The sequence below is a fragment of the Atractosteus spatula genome, chromosome 7 (genome assembly GCF_055471065.1).
Source record: "Atractosteus spatula isolate fAtrSpa1 chromosome 7, fAtrSpa1.hap1, whole genome shotgun sequence".
NCBI lineage: Eukaryota > Metazoa > Chordata > Actinopteri > Semionotiformes > Lepisosteidae > Atractosteus > Atractosteus spatula.
This window is the reverse complement of record NC_142712.1, coordinates 48,636,183-48,657,811: the sequence shown is the minus strand read 5'-3', so window position 1 is coordinate 48,657,811 and position 21,629 is coordinate 48,636,183. Positions and strand designations below refer to the sequence as shown.

The window sequence follows — 21,629 nt, the reverse complement described above, 5'->3', positions numbered from 1 at the left end:
TTTTACATGGGGTAAAAACCAGCGACGAACGGACGCTCGGACGTTCTTCGCCATCCAACGTGAATGCCCGCTCACCTCATCTCGTTGCGCAGCGAGCTCAGCTGCCCCTGCAGCTGCTCGTTGGCTTCGACCTGCTCGTCCAGGTCACGCTGCAGCTTCTTCTTGCTGTGCTCCAGCCTGTCGATCTCCTCCTCCGCCTCGTCCATCTGCCTCTTCAGGGCCTTCAGCCGCAGGGTCAGCTGAAAGGTGGCCAGGACACGGCGGGTTAAAAGCAAGCCATTCCCTCAAGAGAGAGCTCTCCGTGGGTGTGAGCAACGTCTCTCCAAAAGACCACTCTAACAGCTCCTTGGTGGCTTTATTTCTGAATTTACACATTAATAAACGTGCTAAGCATCTGTATCTTGGCCTTGGAGTCCACTGTAAATGACACCGAAGTGTCCGTTAACTTTGCAGATGGGGAAATAAAGGATTTGCAGCTGAACAAGACTGGAAAAGGGAAAAAAAAAATCAATGCTTCCAACTGGTTTGGGAAAGGCCGCTAGTCAGGCTGCTGGCCCCCAGTGACACTAGTAATCTCACCTGGTCCTTCTGGTCCATCAGAGTGTGATGCTCGTCCTCCACTTGCATCATCATTTCCTTGACCTTCCGCTCCAGTCTACGATTGACCATCTGGAGGTTAGCGCGATCCCTACAGGAGGAAGAGCACCATTCAGTCATCCCATCTCTCAGACACCCCCTCCCCTGTGCCTGTGTACTGTCTCTGAATGACAGCCACTGATGGACAGAGCTTGAAACCAAGAACTAGACTATTGCTGTATTACACTGGCCATCTATATCTCACCTGTCATCATATACAGCATCTCAAGATACTGGAGTCCAGCATTCTTGTTGGAATATAAAGTAGGAATTACTAGTAGTACATTGATTTTTCAGGAATTAGTTTCTTAACTGAAATTCTATAATTATTCCCATTACAACATGGAAAGAATATTTCTTAATTTTATCAGAGTTTTTCCCATAATTAAGAGAAAAAAATTTGTGCCAGCTTAGAGACAGTGACCAGATCCAGTTACTTGGAAAACCGATCTTGTATTAAATTCAGTTTGGAGTCTCTTCACAAACAGGATGTTTTGCTCTCCGATGTCTGTGACTGAAAGCAGAGAGCCACATTGAAATGTGCTTTCCCACTGCTAGATCTTTACCGCTCCTCAACTTCCAGACGCTCCTCCAGTTCCTGGATTCTGGACTCCAGTTGGGAGACCAGGCCATCCTTGTTGGGTTTCTGGGAGCCTTCGAGATAGGCCACTCTACTCTTCAGGTCTTTATTCTGGAGTCGAATAAAACAGATTTCACATTAATACTCAACAACACCTGAAGGGTGAAACGAGCACGTGGTATTGTATCTGAAATAAGACAACAGAGTGCACAAACCCCATCTGAAGCACTCCGCGGACTCATTAATTAAAAACAGAGGTTTTGGGGGCTACCCATATGGCTCAACCAGTAATGGGCCTCCCTCGAGTGATGACTGAGCTATAGGATCAGGGTTTGAGCTCTAGTCAGTAGCCAAGTTAGGGTTAGGACGTACAATTAGCTGAGCACTATCAAGGACAGGGAGGGATCAGTTGACCAGGGCACTCTTGTCTCTATCACAGTGAAGTGCTCAGGCACATCGTGCTGTTGTTGGGGGAAACTTCTCTCCTCCAATTGGCACTGAATCCCTGGTATGGGGCTGTGGTGCCTGTGTGTGTCAAAAGGCAACTGTCTGGAAGGTGAGTGTGTGGGAGGAGTCTGCCTACACTTCCTCACTTTCCCGTGTGCGAACACACAATTAGCTAATTCATTTACAAGGTAGGTATAACAAATGCAATAGGAGTTTCTAAATTGGCATCTGTTTATAATTAAGTTTATGGGAATGCAGGTTAATGTGCATGTTTTCCCAAATGCTGCGCCCATGTGGTGCAGATGCACTGAACACAGCTGTGAGAAATCAGAAGTATAGGTCATCACCAGTTTGTCTAGAGAGGGAAGCATATTAATACATGGTTTCCTAAGGAAAGAGTGGGGTGGTTGTGTTTACCATGTCAAGCTATGTCAGTCATTACGCAATACCGCTCCTTTTTTAAAATGTTGATGCAACAGCACTGTGGCACCAGATAACTCCTGTACAGCTTCAGATAAAGCTGCAGCTGATGGGGTTTGTATTGTGTGTATTGGGGGAGGGTGAAAAGTTCCCCAATAGAAATACTCCCTTCTAAAGAAAACAGATGAGGTGGTTCATTAGAAAAACGTGTTGTAAGAAGAGAAGATAAAGGTTGTCAGACTTACTGGGGGATGAAATAAAAGAGAGATTAAGAAGTGCTCTTTATTTCAGTTTAATGGAGTTGCAGTAGAAACTCTCCGTTTACCCCAGGCAGTAATGAGATGAATAGGGCACCTGACGAGGCAGTCTACCTGTCGTTCCAGTGAAATCTTGTCACACTCCAGGTCCTGTCTCGCAGCTCTCTCCTGCAGAAGTTCATTCCTCATCTGTTCGAGCTGTCATTGAAACAAAAAACATGTCTTCAGCTAGACATCCACTGCGAGAATCAGCCGTCTCAAAAAATAAAAAACAAGTCCATCACAGCCACAAATTTAGTCCAGCTTTCCTTCGGATCTCCTACGAAAAGCTGGAAGATACTGCATTTTTGGAATTAATTGGAAATACAATCATATCTTACTTCCATTATGCATTTTTTTTTCCGAAGGGTGAATAAACTATGAGAACAAAAATAAGACATGAAAATGAGTGATCCAAGATGGATATGAGGAAAAGAGGGTAAAAAAAACAACATTTGTGCCACGTCACACACCCACAATCCTCATAACCCACTCAGGCAGTTTCTCTGAAAATGATATTTCTGTTAGACCAGCGAGTTAAGGTTTCTTTTCGGTAGGCAGAAAGTTCTACTCAAACACAGAAAGGCATGCAAAACATCCCATGGGAAAAAAAACAGCTCAATTGAAACTGCCCTTTTAAGTCACTAGAACAGCATTTTACCAGAAACCTTCCTGCAGAGCAATACCATGGTACGCTGTTTGAAGGTCACGTCGGCTATGCTGACTTAAATGTTAGCATAGATCTCTTTCTGCATAAAGCGATTAGCATTCTTCAGATTGTATTCTGCAATGCACTTCAGATTGGCTCACTGCTTCGTTTGAATTTGCACCTTGCAGACAATTAGAAGTTGATGGCATTGGACTGCAAAGAGACCAGATCAATTATTTAAAAGCTTCATTTTCTATTGGCCATTGGTCCGTAAACTCCCTAACCATCCCAGTGCAGGATTTCAGTACATTCACATGGCTAATTTTCTAATTTAATTACTTGTCAGTTAATTAAACAATTAAAAAAAACAGTTGTGCCACTCAATTGCAAAGGGATAGATTGGAAAGGCCCACATCTGACCGAGATGGCTTTGGGGAAATTCTGCTCGTGTCATAGGTTTCATTCCAATTAATGCATATCTGCAATGCATTTAGCTTAGGTTGTGCACAGGGAAATGTGCAGTTTTAATGCACTAAATCTGATCCTCCCTTTGCAGGAGGCTGCAATGTAGGAGAAAAAAAGATCAAATATCATTTTTTAGCCAGAAGGGAAATAACGTCGCATCGTTACAACAGCGCAGGTACAACATGAATCATACTTCATGTTTGTTAGCCAAGGCTTTCACACAAGAGGTAACTTCTTATTTTGATTTTCAATAACATTTTGCTGCTAACCAGTGATGGCACATTCTCCTTCAGCACACAAAGAAACAAAAGTCAACCTCCTGGCAAACCAGAATGGTGACGATGACCTCACACCACAGTGAAAGCTGCCATTCTTCACTGGGATTAAATGACGGTGATTGAACAGAACTAATGGGGAAAAGGCATGATGCTGAATAATACGAGATGGGCTCTTTTTCCAATAAAGGAGCCCAGAATGGAAGATATTGTATGCCAATTACAAGCTGAATTGGGCATCCTCTTTTGAATGATGGCCTACAAACTGGTACATGCATTTAAATGCTTCAGGGACCTGACTCAGCAGACTGGAACTCAGCGCAGCAAATCAGCTTTTTATCCCGCATTCTGGGAATGGGGAGATTATTCCCATTTAGAGGAGACGGCACACCTGCTACCAGGAGAGGAGCAGGTGGGCCATAACCGTAACCTTGCACGATAACGCACCAGCGGGCAGCCAAGACTGAAACAGCCTTCCCCTTCTGTATTCGCCTTTGGCGTCTCCTTGGCAACCCCGTGCTTCTCATAGCAACCAGAAAATAGCACCGAGTTCTGTTCTGTATTTGTTTTGCTCTTGGGCACAGAGACGAAAATCTGGTTTGGGAGATGGAGGTGGTTTCTCCTCTTTCCCGTTTCCTCTTGCTTTGTTCGAGCTGGTTTCTCCTACTGCTGCAGTTAGGCTTCATGGTCTTTGGCTTCAGATGAGAAACTGCTTGTATTTCAACTTGTCTGTCGTGATGTTCCGTGAGAAACTTTTTCATTCATCCGTGAAGCCAAGTGATACAGTTGCTGATGCCGACAGGGATACAGAGGCCAATACTTAAAACACTTTTTATATTTCTGTTATTGTGTTCTGATTTTGTTTATGAAGCCCAATTTAATAGAAACAGAGCTACTTCTTGAAACATAACGCCTATATTTAAAACAATTTGTTTACCATTAAAAGATAAATAACTTGCTATTATCTGTTTTTTTATGTTCCAAAAAGTGATGTGGAATTCTCAAGGTGTGTAGAGACACACATCATCACAGCAGGCACTTATGGGATATGGTGCAGGAGATTGGAATATGTTAGGGGAACTGCTGGTTTCTCAAATTTCTCTTAGGAAATTTGTTGAAACAGCTGTTTTCACTGTATGTTCTTTGTAAAACAGCCCACTGTGTCTCCCTCAGTAAGTTACATCATTAAATAACAAAAACCTAAAGAAACCCTCAAAAGCATAAAAGTCTAAAAGTATATATGTAACATTTTCTTTCAAATCTTTAAACAGCCAAGTTACCTAAATTCTGTGAAATGTTTCAGATGTCTGGCGTCTCAGCTGAATAAAGAACCTTTTGTAATTGATGCATGAAATTGGAGGGGTAGGGTTATTAATACTAACAGGGCATGTTGCCAAGCTTAACAATTATGCAAGATCCTCTTACACCTCCCTAAAAGACCAATTTCACTGGAGCAGACATTAACAAGAACCCTCACTACTATCACAATGAAAATGCGCTGAATATATGACCGGTCTTTTGCTACCATGCAGCCACGTCAAAGCCTGTTTTCAGGATGGACATCTCTAAATACAGTCTCTGGCTACAAAGGTGCTGTGACCTAAATATTCACTCCCGCCTCTGTAGTCAGAAACAGGGATCAAACTAGTTCAGGGGCAGCAAAAAAGCACAAAAACCAATCAGATTTCTTAACCTTTTCAACACATTTTTCAAGAGTTGAGATGGTAGAGTGGTTAAGGTGCTGTACTTGAAATCCAATGGGATTTTCCAATGCACGTTTGAATCCTGCATAACCCACAGATTTCTCTGGAATTAGTCTGGAGAAGAGGAACTAGATCCATTCCGGGGTTTAAGGGAATGTCCCACAAGGGAACTGAACCCTTTTAGTCTAAACAGAGAAGAGAAGGGGACTTGACACAAGTATTCAAAATCTTAAAGGCAGTAATAAAGTCATGCCAGTGTACCTCTTCAGAATTAACAGTGAAACTCAAACCAGAGGACACAAGTGGTAAGTGGGGAAAAGCATTTAGAACTGAGAATAGGAGGCACCTTTTATCCAAAGGGCTGTGGGGCTGTAGAACAAGCTCTCCACCTGATATCCAGCCATTTCTTAAAAGAAGCCAGGGTAAGGTCCTTAGATCAATTAGCTACTAGTTCAGCAGAATGGCCTCCTCTCGTTTGTAACTGTTCTTATGCCTGGCTGGCAATGTTTGTGTAATGCAAATCCAAAGAATTCTGTGCCCAGAAAGAAAGCAGCCTAACAACTAGTTGGATATCAGATTAGGTTGACTGAAAGCAAGTTATTCCTTGATCAGTTTGGTTAAAACCATGATAGATGTGAAGATCCTGATTGTGACACTGTCTGCAGAGATTAGTGCATCTGGGATCACAATCACTCACAACTTGTTCAGCCAGGGTGAACACTGGTGGCCCCCAAGAGCCAGAGAGACCCCCGCTGTTCCACTCCACCCGAGCTCCTGTTGTGCCTACTTGGCAGCGGTCCCACAGGTCAGGGACTAACTGGACTCGCTGGCTCCTAACCGGGGGGTGGGTGGGAGGAGTCTTGACCCACCTGCTCGCGGCCCCGGTCGATCCTGTCCATGAGCAGGTCTCCACTGTTCCTCTCCTCCTCCAGGTCCAGCTCCAGCTGGGCAATCCTGTCCTGTGGACGGGGGGAGGAGGAGGGGGGCCACTGTTTCACTTTCACAAAACAAACATCGTCTCCCGCACTGCGGCTTGTCAAAGCCCGATCTGAGGGTCCCGGGTCCTCATCTGGTTTTCATTCTGCTCAATCAGTGTATTGAACAAATAATTTGCTCCGCTAAATTATTTTTGTTTCTTTGGGGGGGGGGAAAAAAAAACAGCTTGGGATTTCAGGTTCACCCATAAAATCTGATTAGTGACTTAAAACCCGCAACCCTTCAGATCGTGAGAAGCATTAAGAAGGTCACATCTTTGATTCAATTAAGTCACTGAGAGCTCAGCACGAATGAGAACCAGCAAGGAATCGCGTTTAGGAAGCGTGTTCAAAAGGAACAGTGGGATTACATGTGCGTCTCTTCCATTGAACATTTAATTCCAGCCACTAAACAGAATTGCCAATGTCTCTCTTTGGACTGTCAACTGTGCTTGTTTTAGCTTCCTTTGCCCTTGTTATGCCATCATCAGAATAATCAGCCGCACCTTGTGATATTTAGCAACACATTTCTTCAGCTAAAATGTCTCTTTTCCACTGACAGTCACAATGCTGAAATACACAGGGGCAGCAGCATTAAAGCTGTTAAATCTGACATCACAGGAAAAAAGCACGTTCAAGCACCTGTGCCAAAGGATTTCTAGATCTGACCCTGTATATTAGTCCTCGAAAGTCTTTTTTTTCCCCTAAAGCGGAAACAAAAAAAGAAATTCCTGGTTTAATCCTCTACAGTTGAGCTCACATACGGTACCTCCAGCAGCTTGACTTGTCGCGATCTGTCGTCCTTGATGTGGGATTTGGCATCCAGCTCGATCTCTAGGTCATAAATCTTTTGTTCCAGTTTCTGTCCTCTGAGAACAGCTTCGTCTTGCTCCTTCTTGCACTGTCTCAGATCTTCTTCTCTGAGTGTCAGCTGTATCGAAAAGGAGAAGAGGACCACAGAGCTCCACAGGTCATCATATTGGCAGCCAAACAGATAAATTAACATGTTACTCACCATTATACATCTGTAAAACTAGATGCTTCACGCAGATGTGCCCAGATTCAAGCTCATTAACCACTCTATTCTGTGCATCACATGGTTTAGAATTTATTCACAGTTTACATCTTCCTTGGAGAACAGATACAAGGTGTCATTGATGGCCTTCAGGGTTAAGTTAACACCTCTTTTTAACTTGGACACAGAGCATTATCCCTCCATATCAAACAAATCTTAACATTTGTGTCTTCATTTATAGTACTACATATTTAAATTAAAGGCTTAGAATTTGCAGTACATACTTTATAGTACATTGCAAAACCTTTTACAAACAAAAGCCTTCTTTAGTTGGTATTTTTAGGACTCCTACACTTTACTACAGAAAACCTACTGTGCAATTTCATTTCTGACCACAGGATGTTGCCTTTATCCATCTGACTTAACCAGAAGTTTTATAGGGACAATATTTTAATTTTTTTAATAGCTTGAGATGTATGAATCATTTCCCACTTCTGAATGTCTCACTCTAGCCATGACAAATTAGATTTTATTTGCATTAAAACTCACAGATGTGCAGATATTGTGTTACAAAAAGACCTGAGAAATCTGATCTGAAGTACTCTAGAAATAAAAACGAGAAGAAAATAATGATGTTTCACTTTGCCAAAAACTAATGAGAGGAACGCAGAGTGAAGGGCAAAGTTCTGAGACCATGAGAACCTTCGGGTTTATAATCTCCTCTGGCTAATTATAAATCCTCACGAGCCTGACTCTGAAGGTCTCAGCCAAAAAAGAAACCAGACAGTGTTTTCTGCAGTACCTAGTCTGATAAAAGCTGGAAACAAAGTGACATAATTTATTATGAAAAGACCATTTGGTTATGGGGGAACTGAAGTAGTTGTGAACATGTCTAGATGATGGAAAACAGTCCACACTGGACAAACCCTTTCAAAAACATTGCCGCACCCTATTTTTCCTGGATGCTTGATTCCACTTGCATACAATTCTTGTCAGCTTGTCAGCACAAAAAGCACACGAAAAAAGATTCTTGCCAAACATTTGGAAACGTCTCAAGAGTTTTTCATGGTTTTACAAAATTAGCTCTAAGACTTAGATAATAACAAGGTCCATCTCGGTGATAAAGTCTTGATAAACATTTCCAACTTTTCCAACTCCTAAGAAAATAGTTCCTGCATGTTCTCTGTTAAAGCAGCCATCAATCTGATTCAGTCGTATGAAAGAAAGAAACAAGAAATTCTGTTCCCTTTCCCCTTCAAATGATACTTTCTTATGAAGTTCACATATACAACAAAAACATTCCCAGGATTCCTCAACAGAACAAAGGTTAAAGAGCACAACTGTAACCACAAAGGAGAGGCAAGGGGTCCGGAACAACACTGTGTGCGCTGACCACATTGTTTTTAATCTGTCATAAGAATAAAGGCTGCATTCCACAGGTCATCACATTGGCAGCCAAACAAGTAAAATAAAGTTCTCCACTGCTCTATATTCACAGAACTACATGCTCCATGCAGATAGACCCAGATTCAATCTAATTTACCCCTCTATTCTGTGCATGAGGCCAAACACCACCACGTTTCAGAATTTACTCATATTTTACATCTTCCTTGGAGAACACATGAGAGGGGTTATTAATGGCCTTCACCTTAATTTACGGCCTCTCATTAGCAATGGCACAGAGCTTTGTCCTTCCAATATCCTTCCATACTAATGTGGAACTTCCTACAGGGCGTGACCCAACACATTACTTTTACAGCACAGGGGCTGGCTTTCATCACAGAAATAAGAGGACTGCAAATCTTCTTGAAAACAAAAAGGCCTGTGCCTAAAACTTTAACGCCTAAAACATGAGGTGAACTCTGCGTGTCAAAACGTTCACCAATGTTTCATGTGAATCTCTGATTAATAAGATTGACCTTCTTGCGTAGAAGATCAGAATGTCCGAGCAATGACTTCACTATCAGGTGCAGGGGTTTACAGAAGGCTGGGTGAGCACAACGGACTGTCCTCCGCATATTCTTGGTCACAGGCGGGACTGCCAAGCTGCTTCTCAAAAGCATACCTCGTCCTGAAGCTTCTTGGATGCCAGCCGGGATTTTTCCAGCTCCGTGGACCTGTCCCTCAGTTGTCTCTGCAGGTCCGTCAGCTCTTTACGATTCTTCTCCTTGTACTCGTCGATCTGCACCTGCAGCTCCTGGGTGGACGTCTGTGATGCCTCCACTATCTCGCACATCTGAAGAAATCGGAAAGATTATGATCTAAAACGCAGACAACTACACTGTTGAAGACTTTTTTTCAAAATACAAAGTTAGATCTCTGCATTGTGAGGGGAAAGCCTGAATGGTGCTTGAACTAAGAAATTATGGGACGTCCGCCTTGTTTGTTTAAAGGCGTAAATCTTTCTAATTGATTAGGGTGGTTTCTACAAGTTTGTTAGATGCTTTTGAGATGTTTTTTTTTTTCTCTCCTGCATGCAACCATGCAAGGTCTGAAGAGAAATTGTTGGATAAATCATACGTAACTAAACCTCTCTTCATCACCAAGACTATTGCACATACAATCAGACTCGGCCATTTAATTTACTCCCATTTACTAAACCTGTTATTACAAAGCTTAAACCCATGAATGTTACTGGCAGCAATTCACCAGGTGGGAATCGCCAATAATTTCTGCTTGCAGCACTCAAGTGGATGACGTTACAACTAACAGCCAAAAAACTAGAGTTAGTTCATTATCCATACCCAATAGTTTTCCCAACTATTTTTTTTTGTATTCTCACGGTCAGAGTTTTGTGTACCTCTGCAGTTTATCGCGAAGGAGAACTAGTTGTGTCTCCGTAAACGAAGGCTTGACTGATCTCGTTAACATGCAGCCTCACCTCCTTCTGTAGCTTCTCCACCGTTCTGTCCAGCAGCCTCCTTTCATCCTCGATTTCATTCTTCGTTTTCTTAAACTGCTCCTTCTGGCTTTTCTCATCCTTCAGTCTCTCATTTAGCTCTTTGTGCTCGTGGGTTAATTTGGTTAAGTTTCGCTGCAACAGGGGGGGGAAAAAAAAGCCGTCAGAAAGCCCATTTTTAATTAAAGCGTAAAATGTGTAAGTAGAAAACCGTGACAGGGACTCCCCAGGCAGCAGGAGTGTCACTATAGTAGGGTGAGCAGTAATCAGCCAGGGTCACATTCATCTTGCATGCGACCAGGCTCAATTTATAAGACAGGCTCCTCACAGAAGTCTGTGAAAAAGCAAGCCCTGTGACTCGCAAGGTGCCTGCAGATCTTGCACAGACAGTCCCCAGCTTGCGCATGAGTTTGGTTCTACAAACCACTTAGCAAGTTGGATTTTACTTGTAATCCTTTGTGCACGTTTCCTACGTCAAACTTGGAAGATTGTCGGAGCCCAGCCTTTCCTATGCACTGCTTAGCTTATTTTGTAACGCACTGTGTTCTACAACAAAAATACAAAAACAAATCATTCATGGATTAAGGAAACTCTACAGATAATAACTCAAGAAATCAACTGCAGAAGTTAATTCTAAGAAATGTGAGAAATTTGTATGTTGGTTTTAATGCATCTCTAAAAAAGCAGATTCAGAAACCTGAAACTTTTACATTGAAGATGTGGTGGTTTACACTGGCTGAGACTTATAGACCTCAATGAGCGCCTGCGGACAGGTGGCGCTCCTTCAATCAGAGCTAACTTCCTGCAAGGCACCATGGGAGCTTGCAGCACGTCAAAGAGTGGGGATTGGTAGGTGATCGTCTCGTCTCAAGGGCTCATGTCTGCGGCTCCTCATCCTCGCTGTGCTGAACCGAAGCCTAAACCATGAGCTTTTGATGTTGTCAATTCTGAACTAATGGGTAGGCTGCATAAATAAAAAGGAGCTGGACAGGCTTCTACCTGAACTTCCTCCAAGCGATTTGTTAAGGCTCTGTTGGCGCCGGTCATCGCCTCCTCCTGTTCCCTCACTTCCACTAGACTCTCTTCCAGCTGTCGTTTCTCCTTCTGTTGAGAAACATACATTTTTATGCCCTTCCATGCTGCAGAAAAAAATGTGCATGTTCTCTCAGGACAGTATCATGGCTTTCTGATATCATCTAGCTTCTGAATCTTGCTTCATAATGAACAGTAATACAGGTCCAACACTTTTCCTTATTCCAGAGAGGGGATTTTCCCCAAACTCACAGTTTTGTCCTACAGCAACTACTGCTCCCGACGTTCTGAAAATACAAGCAGATACCATGCAAACCAGCCATGAGACAACGCATGTTTGGAAGGCAGAGTTGCATATTTCATCCCCCCCCTTAATGGATCCTGAACAAACTCGTCCTCCGGCTGGCACACGGCTGATCGTTTTTATCCGGTACCTCCAGCCGGCCCATCCTGTCCGCCCTGCGGCTCTCCTCCAGCTTGGCCTGGTCGATGATGCGATTGAGCTTGGCCACCTCGTTCTCCAGCTCCTGGACTCTCCTCCGCAGCTTTTCCAGCTCCTGGCCGAGCCGGGCGGCCTTGTCCTCCGCCGCTCTCTTTGCCGCCTCAACTTCACTCTTCTCCTTCGACACAGAAGCACGGCCCTGTGGGAAGGTAGAGCAGGGCTCAGGGTAAGGGCACCTAATTAACAGTCACTCCAAACCGCACATGGCCTGGAATTAACTCCTGCAGAACCAAGAACATGCGTGGGAAACTACAATTTCAATTGATTCCAGTCAAAAACCGATTTAGTCCAGTAACAACTCTTAATTTTTCCGAATTTTGCCATTTGAAAAATACATGCAGTTGGTTGCATATCAGGGGGAATAAAACACCGAAACAAGATTTACAATTACAGATCCACCTGTTCCTCATTAGGACAAAATGAGCTCTTTTTAGGGTCGGGGTAGTTGCTGCAGCAGAACTGCAACTCCTGCAGCTCAACTAGTGAATCGGCTTGTAATACTGCTGCAGGCCACATACCCACCAGTCCTTCCTGGAAGGATGTCATGGTCTCCCTGTAGTCATTCTAACCCCTGGGGAGCTGGCAGGTGGAGGAACCGCAGTGCTCAGCCGGCCACACGAAAACTAGAACAGTGATAAGTGCTGCCCAGTCTGGCCCCAGCTGCGGATCATGGCCACCTTGCATTATTAATAATTCTACCCTTAACACACACACACACTAGAGAGGCAAAACTAAATACACAAGTGGCCTCAGGTGCAGTCCAGTGGGCTCTTCTCATCTTGTGATCTCTGGCCTGGCGTTAGCCAGACGTGCTGCAGTACCACATGTGCTCAGACAAGCTCCGGTACACAAATCAAAACCCTGGCGCAGGCTTAACAGGACAGGGTGGGTGTAGGGGGAGTCATCTTTTGCACATGCTGCTCACTTAGCAGTTGCACTAAATGTTCACTTGATTTTAGAGCAAGTCCAAATTATAAAGGGAGCTGTGGGTAAGCCTTTAGACTCCTGACTTTACCCCAGGGGCTCCAGTCCACACAGCTGTAGAAGCAGAGGGGCAGATGGGGTTTCTCTAGTCCTCTTTAGGCAACAGAAACCTGGATGAGCTCTGGCGTGAGCAGCTGCTGTTGCCCCAAGTTTTACCCCCGCCCGCTTTGACCATATTGGAAAACTGACCTTCAATTACAGTCCAATATCCTTGCACCCTGTTGCAGTAGAACATTTTTTATTCAAGAACTCAAGAAAACCTCGTTACCAGACGATAACCTGCCGAGTTCTTCAGCAGCACTACAACTTTCAAATGCTGTCACTGCAAACTGCTTCACACATAACAGCAGAGATTGTTTAAAGACTTAAATGAAGACCCGTTCAATAAATCTTCTTAAGCAGTCCCGAACCAGTGAGAATGGCAATGTACTACCTGTCAGCGGCTCTGACCTGCCACATTTATTCAGTTCGGTTTAAGCCTAATTTTCTCCCTCATTGAGCGTTTCTCACTAAACATGACAAGATTTACTAATTAGCAAAGGACTCTGGTGGCAGTGCTTTTTTTTGTTAATTTCTCCTTGGTCGGTTTTGCCAAGGAAGTGGGGGGAAAAAGGGGGGGGGGGGAGGGGCTGTGGGAGTTTTATGAATGAGCTGCTTCCTCCATCAGCTTCTCCAGTCTGGAGGAAAAAAAAAAAAAAATCACTCACTAACGGACTCACACTGCTGACCAGCTCCTTGGCCTACCTCCCAAGACACAGCCTCGCCTCAGATTCCTCCTCTTCCTTGCTAGCCTGCGAGTCCTTGCGTCAAGACAAGTGAAGCCTTCTAACATCACCACACCTCTGCTGACTGTCCACATAAAAAAGCAACTGCAAAATGTTACAACTTCTGCTGCATCAAATAACTTGTATAATGCAATCCAAGTACAAACAGAAGGAACTGAACTCCATTTCTGCTTTAAAATAACTGGGTTATTTATTGTTGTAACACATCATCAGAAGGTTAAAAGACAAGTAGCCCAAAAAGCACTTCACTGCATTTCACACGCTGCAGTACACCAATTTAACTAAAGCATGAGGGTATTCTTGCATTAGACCTAACAAAGCACTCAGCGTGATAGCTGTTATTGACTTATAAATCGACAAACTTGTTATAAAGTTGAACAAATCCCTGCCCTTGTAACTGCAAAGAATTTAATGACATTCTCTAGAAGTATTACTGCTAATAGCTCTGTCAAGCTACAGGTGCCATTGATGGGGTTTATGGATTAGACCTAGCCCATTAAACTCTATAATGTGGCTCATGGCTAGCAATTAGTAATCACATGGCAGATTTATGTCCTTTTTGGGGCAGTACAAAGCCACCCCCACATCCACATATAAGGCAGCTGAACATTGCTATATGCTCATGTTAAGCGCCTTGATCTTGGACTCTGACAAGGTGACTGAAGTCATTCATAAGCAAAATGGCAGATGATTAACTAAAACAAATTCCAGGTGACTGCAGCCTGTTTGACACGCTCACTCCTTTCTCTCCCCTATCACCGACCAAAGACTGAGAGCCGGTCTCTTCACATGGAAAAAGGGGCAAGGAGGGGCAAGTCAGCCTGCTGATTATGTTTGGAAGAAAACAAGTTGAGGAACGCGTACTTCAGGAAGTACCAGTGGTTCTCGATTTGCAGCACGTTCTTCAAGTGTCTCAAGTATAAGTACTACATCTTCTACCTCTTGGGGCAAATTAGTTCTCACTTAATGCGCTTCGACACGGCCAGGAACAGACCACTTGAGGGAATATGCTCTCCGCTCATCACAGTCACACCAATAGGAGCAGAATCGCTGGGTGACGCTGGGGTGACAGCCGGGCAGAATGTCTCAGTGATCTCCCAGCCACCGACCGTCTCCCAGTAGATCAGTCTGTAGAGTGTCTGTCTTAGCCTGTGCCTTACACTTATATCATATAAAACCTAAAGTCAGATCAATATAACTGTAAAAAGTAGGCTGCTGTGTGAAACAAAAAAGACTTAAAAATAAATCAAACACTTAAAACAAAATCATCAACCTTAACATTCAATATCACAAAACAGTCAGCAATTAATAATTCTCTTAAAAACTAAGAAGAAAACAATTTGTGACATTACTTACAAGACTTAAAATGATAGATACTTTATTGATCCCGTGAGGGAAATTGCAGAAAGTGGCATGAAGTGGCATTTCAACAGCTCACAGAGTAAAAGGGCTGAAAAAAGCTGTGCAGCTCTGATGCCTATGGGTACGTCACTCCTGCATTTCCCACACCATGAACCACAGCTTTCCCTTCACATTATTATTAATCCTACACCGATGGGCTGCTACTAATCTTTTTTGTCTTGAAAGGAGAAGACATGATTCTTGTTTTGTCAGTACATAAATGGTGAAAGAACAACCAGCGGAAAACATGGGGAAGGGCATTTATGCAGTAGAAAAGGAGGTACTTCTCTACACAAAATGTGGTGGGGGTGTGGAACAAACTACCCAACCATGTTAAGTAAGGGTATCGGCTACCTTTCAAGAAACAGTCAGATGTGTCCCTTATGTGCTTGTGTCTCTTTAGAAAAGAAAACAACAAAAGTTATGCTTCTAATAAAATTCTAACAAACGATTTGTCTTAAAATGTGAGTGATGTATTTTGTGGGACAACACCAGTTTGTGAACTGCCATTGCGATGCCTACAAGAATGTGTGTATCATCACTTAAACATGCATTCAAAATTAAATTCTGTTATACTGTACATGTTTGTCTGTAGTCTAGACATGAATATAAACAATGATTATACATCTAAGCTATCCTCAGGCCATAAGCCATTTGACTGTGTGCAAGAAAAATCACAGTTATATTTGTGTCAGGCATCACGCCACAGCAGAGGAATCTAAGAATGATGTGGAAAACAGCTGAAAGTCAGTTCTGCTGTCACTGGAAATATGGGTGTTTAACTGAAGCCTTTCACATAGATGTTTAAATGGAGTTAATTGACCGAAAAGGACCAACACAAGACTACAAAACGCACACAATAAGTGTCTCTTCCTAGGCCCAGATTCACAACCTGCTTGCCCTCTCCCAAAAATTGTAAAAACATACAAATTAACCATGTGTGTCTACACAAAACCACCGATTTTATCTCTGAAAAAAATTATTAGCTATTTTAAGGACTTCCGTGGGGTTACATAAAGACTTGTCAGTGAAAATTCAGCAAGTGTCATTAGCGTTTTCTTTTAAACTTTAAGTGTTTTCTTTTAATCAAAGGAAACGTCTCCTCAGAAACTTACAACACTCAGAATGATATTCTACAGCTGTTTAGAGGGATCATGTGGGGTCCTTAAACTGTTTATATATAGTTTAGCATTAGCAGGCATTGTATGCATTTTATTAAAACCAGACAGGTGCGATTTAAGCACTGTGTGTTTAAGGGCTAATACACTACGGAATTTTCTCGGTTTTCTTAGATCGCTAAAGGCAAATTCAGAATGAACAGCTTCTTGTTTGAGGTGTTAACGGGACTTAAAAGCGTGTAAATGTACAGTAGCGTAAAAGCAAATGATATTCAAGACTTCAAAAGCTGCAAAGAAAACCTACGTGCTGAAGGGTGCAGATGAAAATCCTGTTTCTCTACAGTATTGTGCGCAGTACGGAATAGAGTTTCGCCTGACCTTGAGCTGCTTCGCGTCTCCATTACTCTTTGCCATCATAAAATCACCTATAAAAACAACCATTTATATTCGCGCACTAGGCTATCCGGCGGTAGTGCGATACACTGAGATCTAACATTAAACGTTGCGTCGCAGATGCGTAGTGTGTACCGCTCTTGATCCTGAACAGCATCCGTGTGGAGGATTTTAATACAAAAATATTTTAAAACGGAAACAACAAAAATCAAAGGAACTTTCACATACGTTAATCAAATTACGTACAAACATATATTGGTATTACCTGGGAGAAAAACTCCAAAAAGTATTTAGAGCTCTTCCGATAGCAAAGATCTCACGTTAAACACTATTAATACCGTTTATATTTTGTAGACGGTGATTGCAAAATATGTTAGGTTTGTTGTTGATTACCGATAGCAAAGATCTCACGTTAAACACTATTAATACCATTTATATTTTTATAAGGAGATTGCAAAATATTGTAGCGCTCTCGGGTTCACGTGGGTATGCGATATGTTAGGTAGTTGTTGATTACGCATTTCAAACATAGCAGTGATGTTAGGTCACAGAAAGATTTTATTCGGGCTTTTTAATGTTTTTTAAATATTTTTTCGTCCTTTCAGAGTCAGGTGAGGAAGACCAAGAAAAATGCCAGATTTTTCTTTTACAAAAAACTTATTGACGTGCATCTCTGGAGAAGTATTAAAATGGAAAACAACTTTCATTATGGAAATAATCCCCCGACATGGGTACAAAAAAAAACTTTCAGTAGTATCACGAACCTTATCCATTGGAAGTGAGTTTTGTGCACACAAAAGTTCGCGGAGAGTATGTGGCGTCTCTAAAACTTTGTTTAGCATACAAAAGCGATAACATTAACCTTTCTTACTGCGCATAACAACAAACAGGATTTCCACTACCCCCCAGCACTTTGCACTAAAGGACAAAAGCTTTGATAAGCACACCGTTTTCTGTAAGAGACCATTCTCTCTAAAATCCAGACTACAGGGTGAGTCCTCAGCGTGAAGCTGATAAACCTACGGAAGGCGCCAAGATACAGCTTTAAGCTATTTGCAGGTAACGCCTGCATCTTCAACGCTGTTTTAGAACATCTTCAGTTTGAGGGGCATTTTCGCCAAATATTTTCAAAATCAAATGTGATTGAGAAAGAGCCCAATGTACACTCATCTTTACACGGGCACAATACGCTCCAGTATCTGTTGCTTAATCGTGGTTGTTAATGAATTAATATTAATGTTCTAACAAATTTCTCTTTCACTTATATGTTTGACTATTAAAACAGATAAGTAGTGACTTCTTAATGGTTTTCACACTGGGTTCACGTGATAAAGAATTAATCTTAACGCGCGTTTTTTTCCCCTCTTTGCAGCAGCAGGTATAAGCTCATTATGACGGACGATAAATTAAGGAGTGTTGCATGACTTTTGCAAAAACAAATGTTCACTACAGTGCTTTCTTAATTGTATAAGAGAACACCAATTACAATCCCCAATGTGGCAAACTACTTCTGGAAGGTATAATTTAACAAGGACAAAAATATGAAAAGTGGTAACTGTAATTTTCTGCTAGGCCACCTGGAAATAACTTCAAACAGCTATTTCTCAAAAGCGTTGCACAAATTTCTTCTACTTCTTGAAAACATAAAGACCACATCCATTCAATGGCTTACCCCCGCTGGCAATGAATAAGCCTTGGTCTGTTCAGTCATCTGCCAGGTATGCATTACAATGAATCTCTTCAAAACAAAAGGGGCACAGACTTGGGATTTGTTTAGTAAAGATGGGGAATTAAGGATCTGTGGAAAATGCTTGCTATGGAAATTAAAAAGCGATGCTTGAGAGGGGCTGGCAATATTCCAGTTTCCATAAAAAGTCTGCAATCCGAACCAAGTCTGTAGAAGCAGCCTAAAGACCTTTTCTAATGGAGATTCCACCCACCCAGTACAACTGAATCCATGGGTGTTTGACTCCGCATACAAATAAAGACCTTTACAGCAGAGTGGCTCACCAGCTCTAGTGGAAAAGCCACATTTAAACCCATCAAATTAAACAGGATCTGCATTACGCGGGGGGGGGAGACAAAAGCTCAGCTGAGTTTAATATTCAGATAACATAAAATCATGGATTTTAGCAGTCTATAAAACGTTTAAGCAACGGTAGATTACAGTAGATTACAGCAGTGCTTTTTTTTTTTTACTGGATCTGTATTTGTGCATGAAGTTCAGCCAGGAGATGGCCATTCTGCTAGCCTGCCTGGAGCTGCCGCTGCCCTGTTCACGTGAATGAAACACGTTGTCTGGACTGTGGAGCTGCAGCCCTTTCACACCAAAGCTTCAGGGACTGCTATTGACACTTCTCTGACACCCCTGTCAAGGTCACCTTTGTTACAGGGAGAGTGTGGTGCCGTTCCATTCTATTTAAATCATATTATCCAAGATAGAGAAGAAAAGGTGATGTGTATGTGTTTGTTTTTATTTGGCGGGGGGTGGGGGGGGTGGGGGGACATTTCACTGGATACTTGGATAATAGACAGCATCATTAGACAGCAGGAGCCTGTACTGTTAACACATACACTACAAAGTATGATAAATTAATATTTTACTGCCTAAGATGACTGAACATTTTCAAAAAGATCGCAGGTGATGAACCCCCGCTCCCTCACAGGAGCAGTATTACTAAAAAAATAAGTATTCAAGAAGCAAATAGTCAATACCCCTTAGTTTATGGATGTTGTAGATGAAAACCACCGTTCAAGACTCAAGGGCACAAACCAAATCCCAGACAGGTTTCCAGAACAAAGACATGTCCTCAGGACCGCCCCACAGTTGCTCCCCCAGTCTGATGACCAATCTAAGATTAACGGCAGGATTTCAGCTATTAACTTGAGAGCCTGTGTTGTGCGAAGGAGTAATTATAAATTTCTGAGTCCACAATCCCTTTAGCCCTGAGAGGATGTTGCACGGGCCTTCAACGCGTGTGAGAAACCAAATTTCAAATCACCAGGAAAAAGCCCCACAGCACAGAGGAAGGAATGATTTCTGGGAGGACAATTTGATCAGCTGGAAAGAAGAAAAATGAAGAGGGAAAAAAAAAGTTCTCCAGTCAAATGGAGAAAAAAAAAAGCCCAGGTGCAAAACATGAGGGAGGGAGGGAGTGGTGTTCTCCAAGGACGCACACAAGAGAAGAAAAAAACTGTGGCATGTTTCTGCTCCCATTAGAGGCGAGATCAGGTTACATCTCTGGATTTGTGTGTCCAATTGGACACACTTCGCAGGCTCAGTGGGTTCAGTGCACCCCCAGTCTCAGCCCCCCAGTGGGTGTCTGAAAGGCTCACAATCTGGCATGGCAACACGTCCAGCCAGGCACACGCCCAGGAGTGACTGACTGTGGGTCTTCAGGCCAGGGCAGAGCCCCCCGTTCACTGGCAATGAGCTAAAGCTCTCCACTGTACCAGTGTACACAGCACCACTGTTCCCCACCTTCAACCCTCAAGCTAAAGTCCCGTCTTTCCTTTATGCCACAAGGATCGGTAGAAAGTACAGTACTCTATAACTCAAGCAAAAAACTCGCAACTTTCGTGCACTACCTTTCACAGACCCTACACCCCAATGAGATAAAACCCTCTTGATGGGAACCAGATCTACACTTACTGACCTCCTGCAATGACTCGCACTATATTGTTGGCAGGGATCCCCCCCCACGCACTCACACTAAATCAGTACCTTGCAGGAAGGCCCAGAACACAGCTTTCATCAGCTGAGGAAACACACCATCTTCCCCTGGACTCTGTTCAACCTAAACAAACTTCACAAGGCAACGCGATGGCCGCATGCCTGCAATGATGAACCGATACACACACACAAAAGCAAACATTCACATTTGCGATGAGAGAATGACATCCTACACTCTATGGTGAGAACCTGTTTATAATCAGGAATTACATTCTCTGGAAAGAGAGCGGTGGAATCTTCTGGAAAGACCACAGGCGATGGAGTTTGGGAGGAAGAGAAACCCATTCCGCGACGTGCCGTGAAGAGGTATTTAACACCCATTGACGGCTAGGTATCGAAGAACAGTCCGTCTCTCGCCTTCAACGTTCGTCTCGTCTCACAACCGCCCTTTATCCGCTTCAAAACGCTTTTACAGAGTGCTTTCAGTGTTCAAAATAGAACAGAATAAAACATACCACCTCTTTCAATTTAGCTAAGTAAATATAAAAGCACAACATTTTGAATTTGAATTTTTGAAATCCTGTTTAGTGAGTCCATCACAGTCAAAGAAATGAACAGATTTTTGAAAGAATTGAATAATTACTATAGCACTATCTTTAACAGATTAATGGAATATGGTACAGAAAATAAAGAGACACTGTTTACTGTGTTACTGAACGTCCACCCAGGAACCAACAAGAGTGAAAAATTAGACAAACCCTAGAGAACATGCACCCACTCATGGGGTCTCCAACTCCACTCCTGGAGGGTCTAACATCCTCTGGTTTATATTCCACCTGAGCTCTGTCACATAGGTTACCTAATTATTTAATTAACTGCATTGGAATATTTCTAACCAGGCCTCAAGGTGTTTTACAGGCAACTGTGTACCTTTAATACTGTCAACATTGTGAACAATCAACTTAATATAATCTTGAGAAAAATGTAATCTCCCAGTTACCAAGAAACTACTTTGGTTAGTTGTTTTAAAACAGTTTTTAGGTTGGTCCAAAGGCCTGAAGACACCAGGCCCTTTAGGAACTTGACCTTGGTTTCCTCATTACTACTCTTGTAGTTTGATACATTACATGCTTATTTTCCCTCATCACTTATAGTACATCATTTTATTAGACACTTATAGACCAACAGAGCCTGTATTAATGTTTGGAAACACATTATTAAAATAAAACGTTCTTAAAGATATAAAACCAGTTAAATGTTATCATGCAGCACTATTAATAGTCCCCACTCACAAGCACACTGACCCACTTATTTTGAATTTGCCAGACCTGTTATTATAGTCTGAAACAAACTCATCGTTCATTAATTGTCACCCACAATTA

At 42.6% G+C, this 21,629-nt stretch overlaps 1 protein-coding gene across 1 annotated transcript in view; it reads right to left on the bottom strand.

The window, feature by feature from the left end:
- The window catches only part of cgnl1 (cingulin like 1), a 41,316-nt gene that overhangs the window by 1,774 nt on the left and 17,913 nt on the right, over positions 1-21,629 (bottom strand). Inside the window, exons 9-18 of the mRNA XM_088920547.1 lie at positions 11,826-12,032; positions 11,359-11,463; positions 10,342-10,494; positions 9,526-9,696; positions 7,215-7,376; positions 6,341-6,430; positions 2,455-2,538; positions 1,203-1,327; positions 580-688; positions 76-239 (exon numbers count right to left, since the gene is read on the bottom strand). Of these exons, the coding sequence (XP_088776673.1) occupies positions 76-239; positions 580-688; positions 1,203-1,327; positions 2,455-2,538; positions 6,341-6,430; positions 7,215-7,376; positions 9,526-9,696; positions 10,342-10,494; positions 11,359-11,463; positions 11,826-12,032 (1,370 nt within the window). The remainder of the gene's footprint in view (positions 1-75; positions 240-579; positions 689-1,202; positions 1,328-2,454; positions 2,539-6,340; positions 6,431-7,214; positions 7,377-9,525; positions 9,697-10,341; positions 10,495-11,358; positions 11,464-11,825; positions 12,033-21,629) is intronic.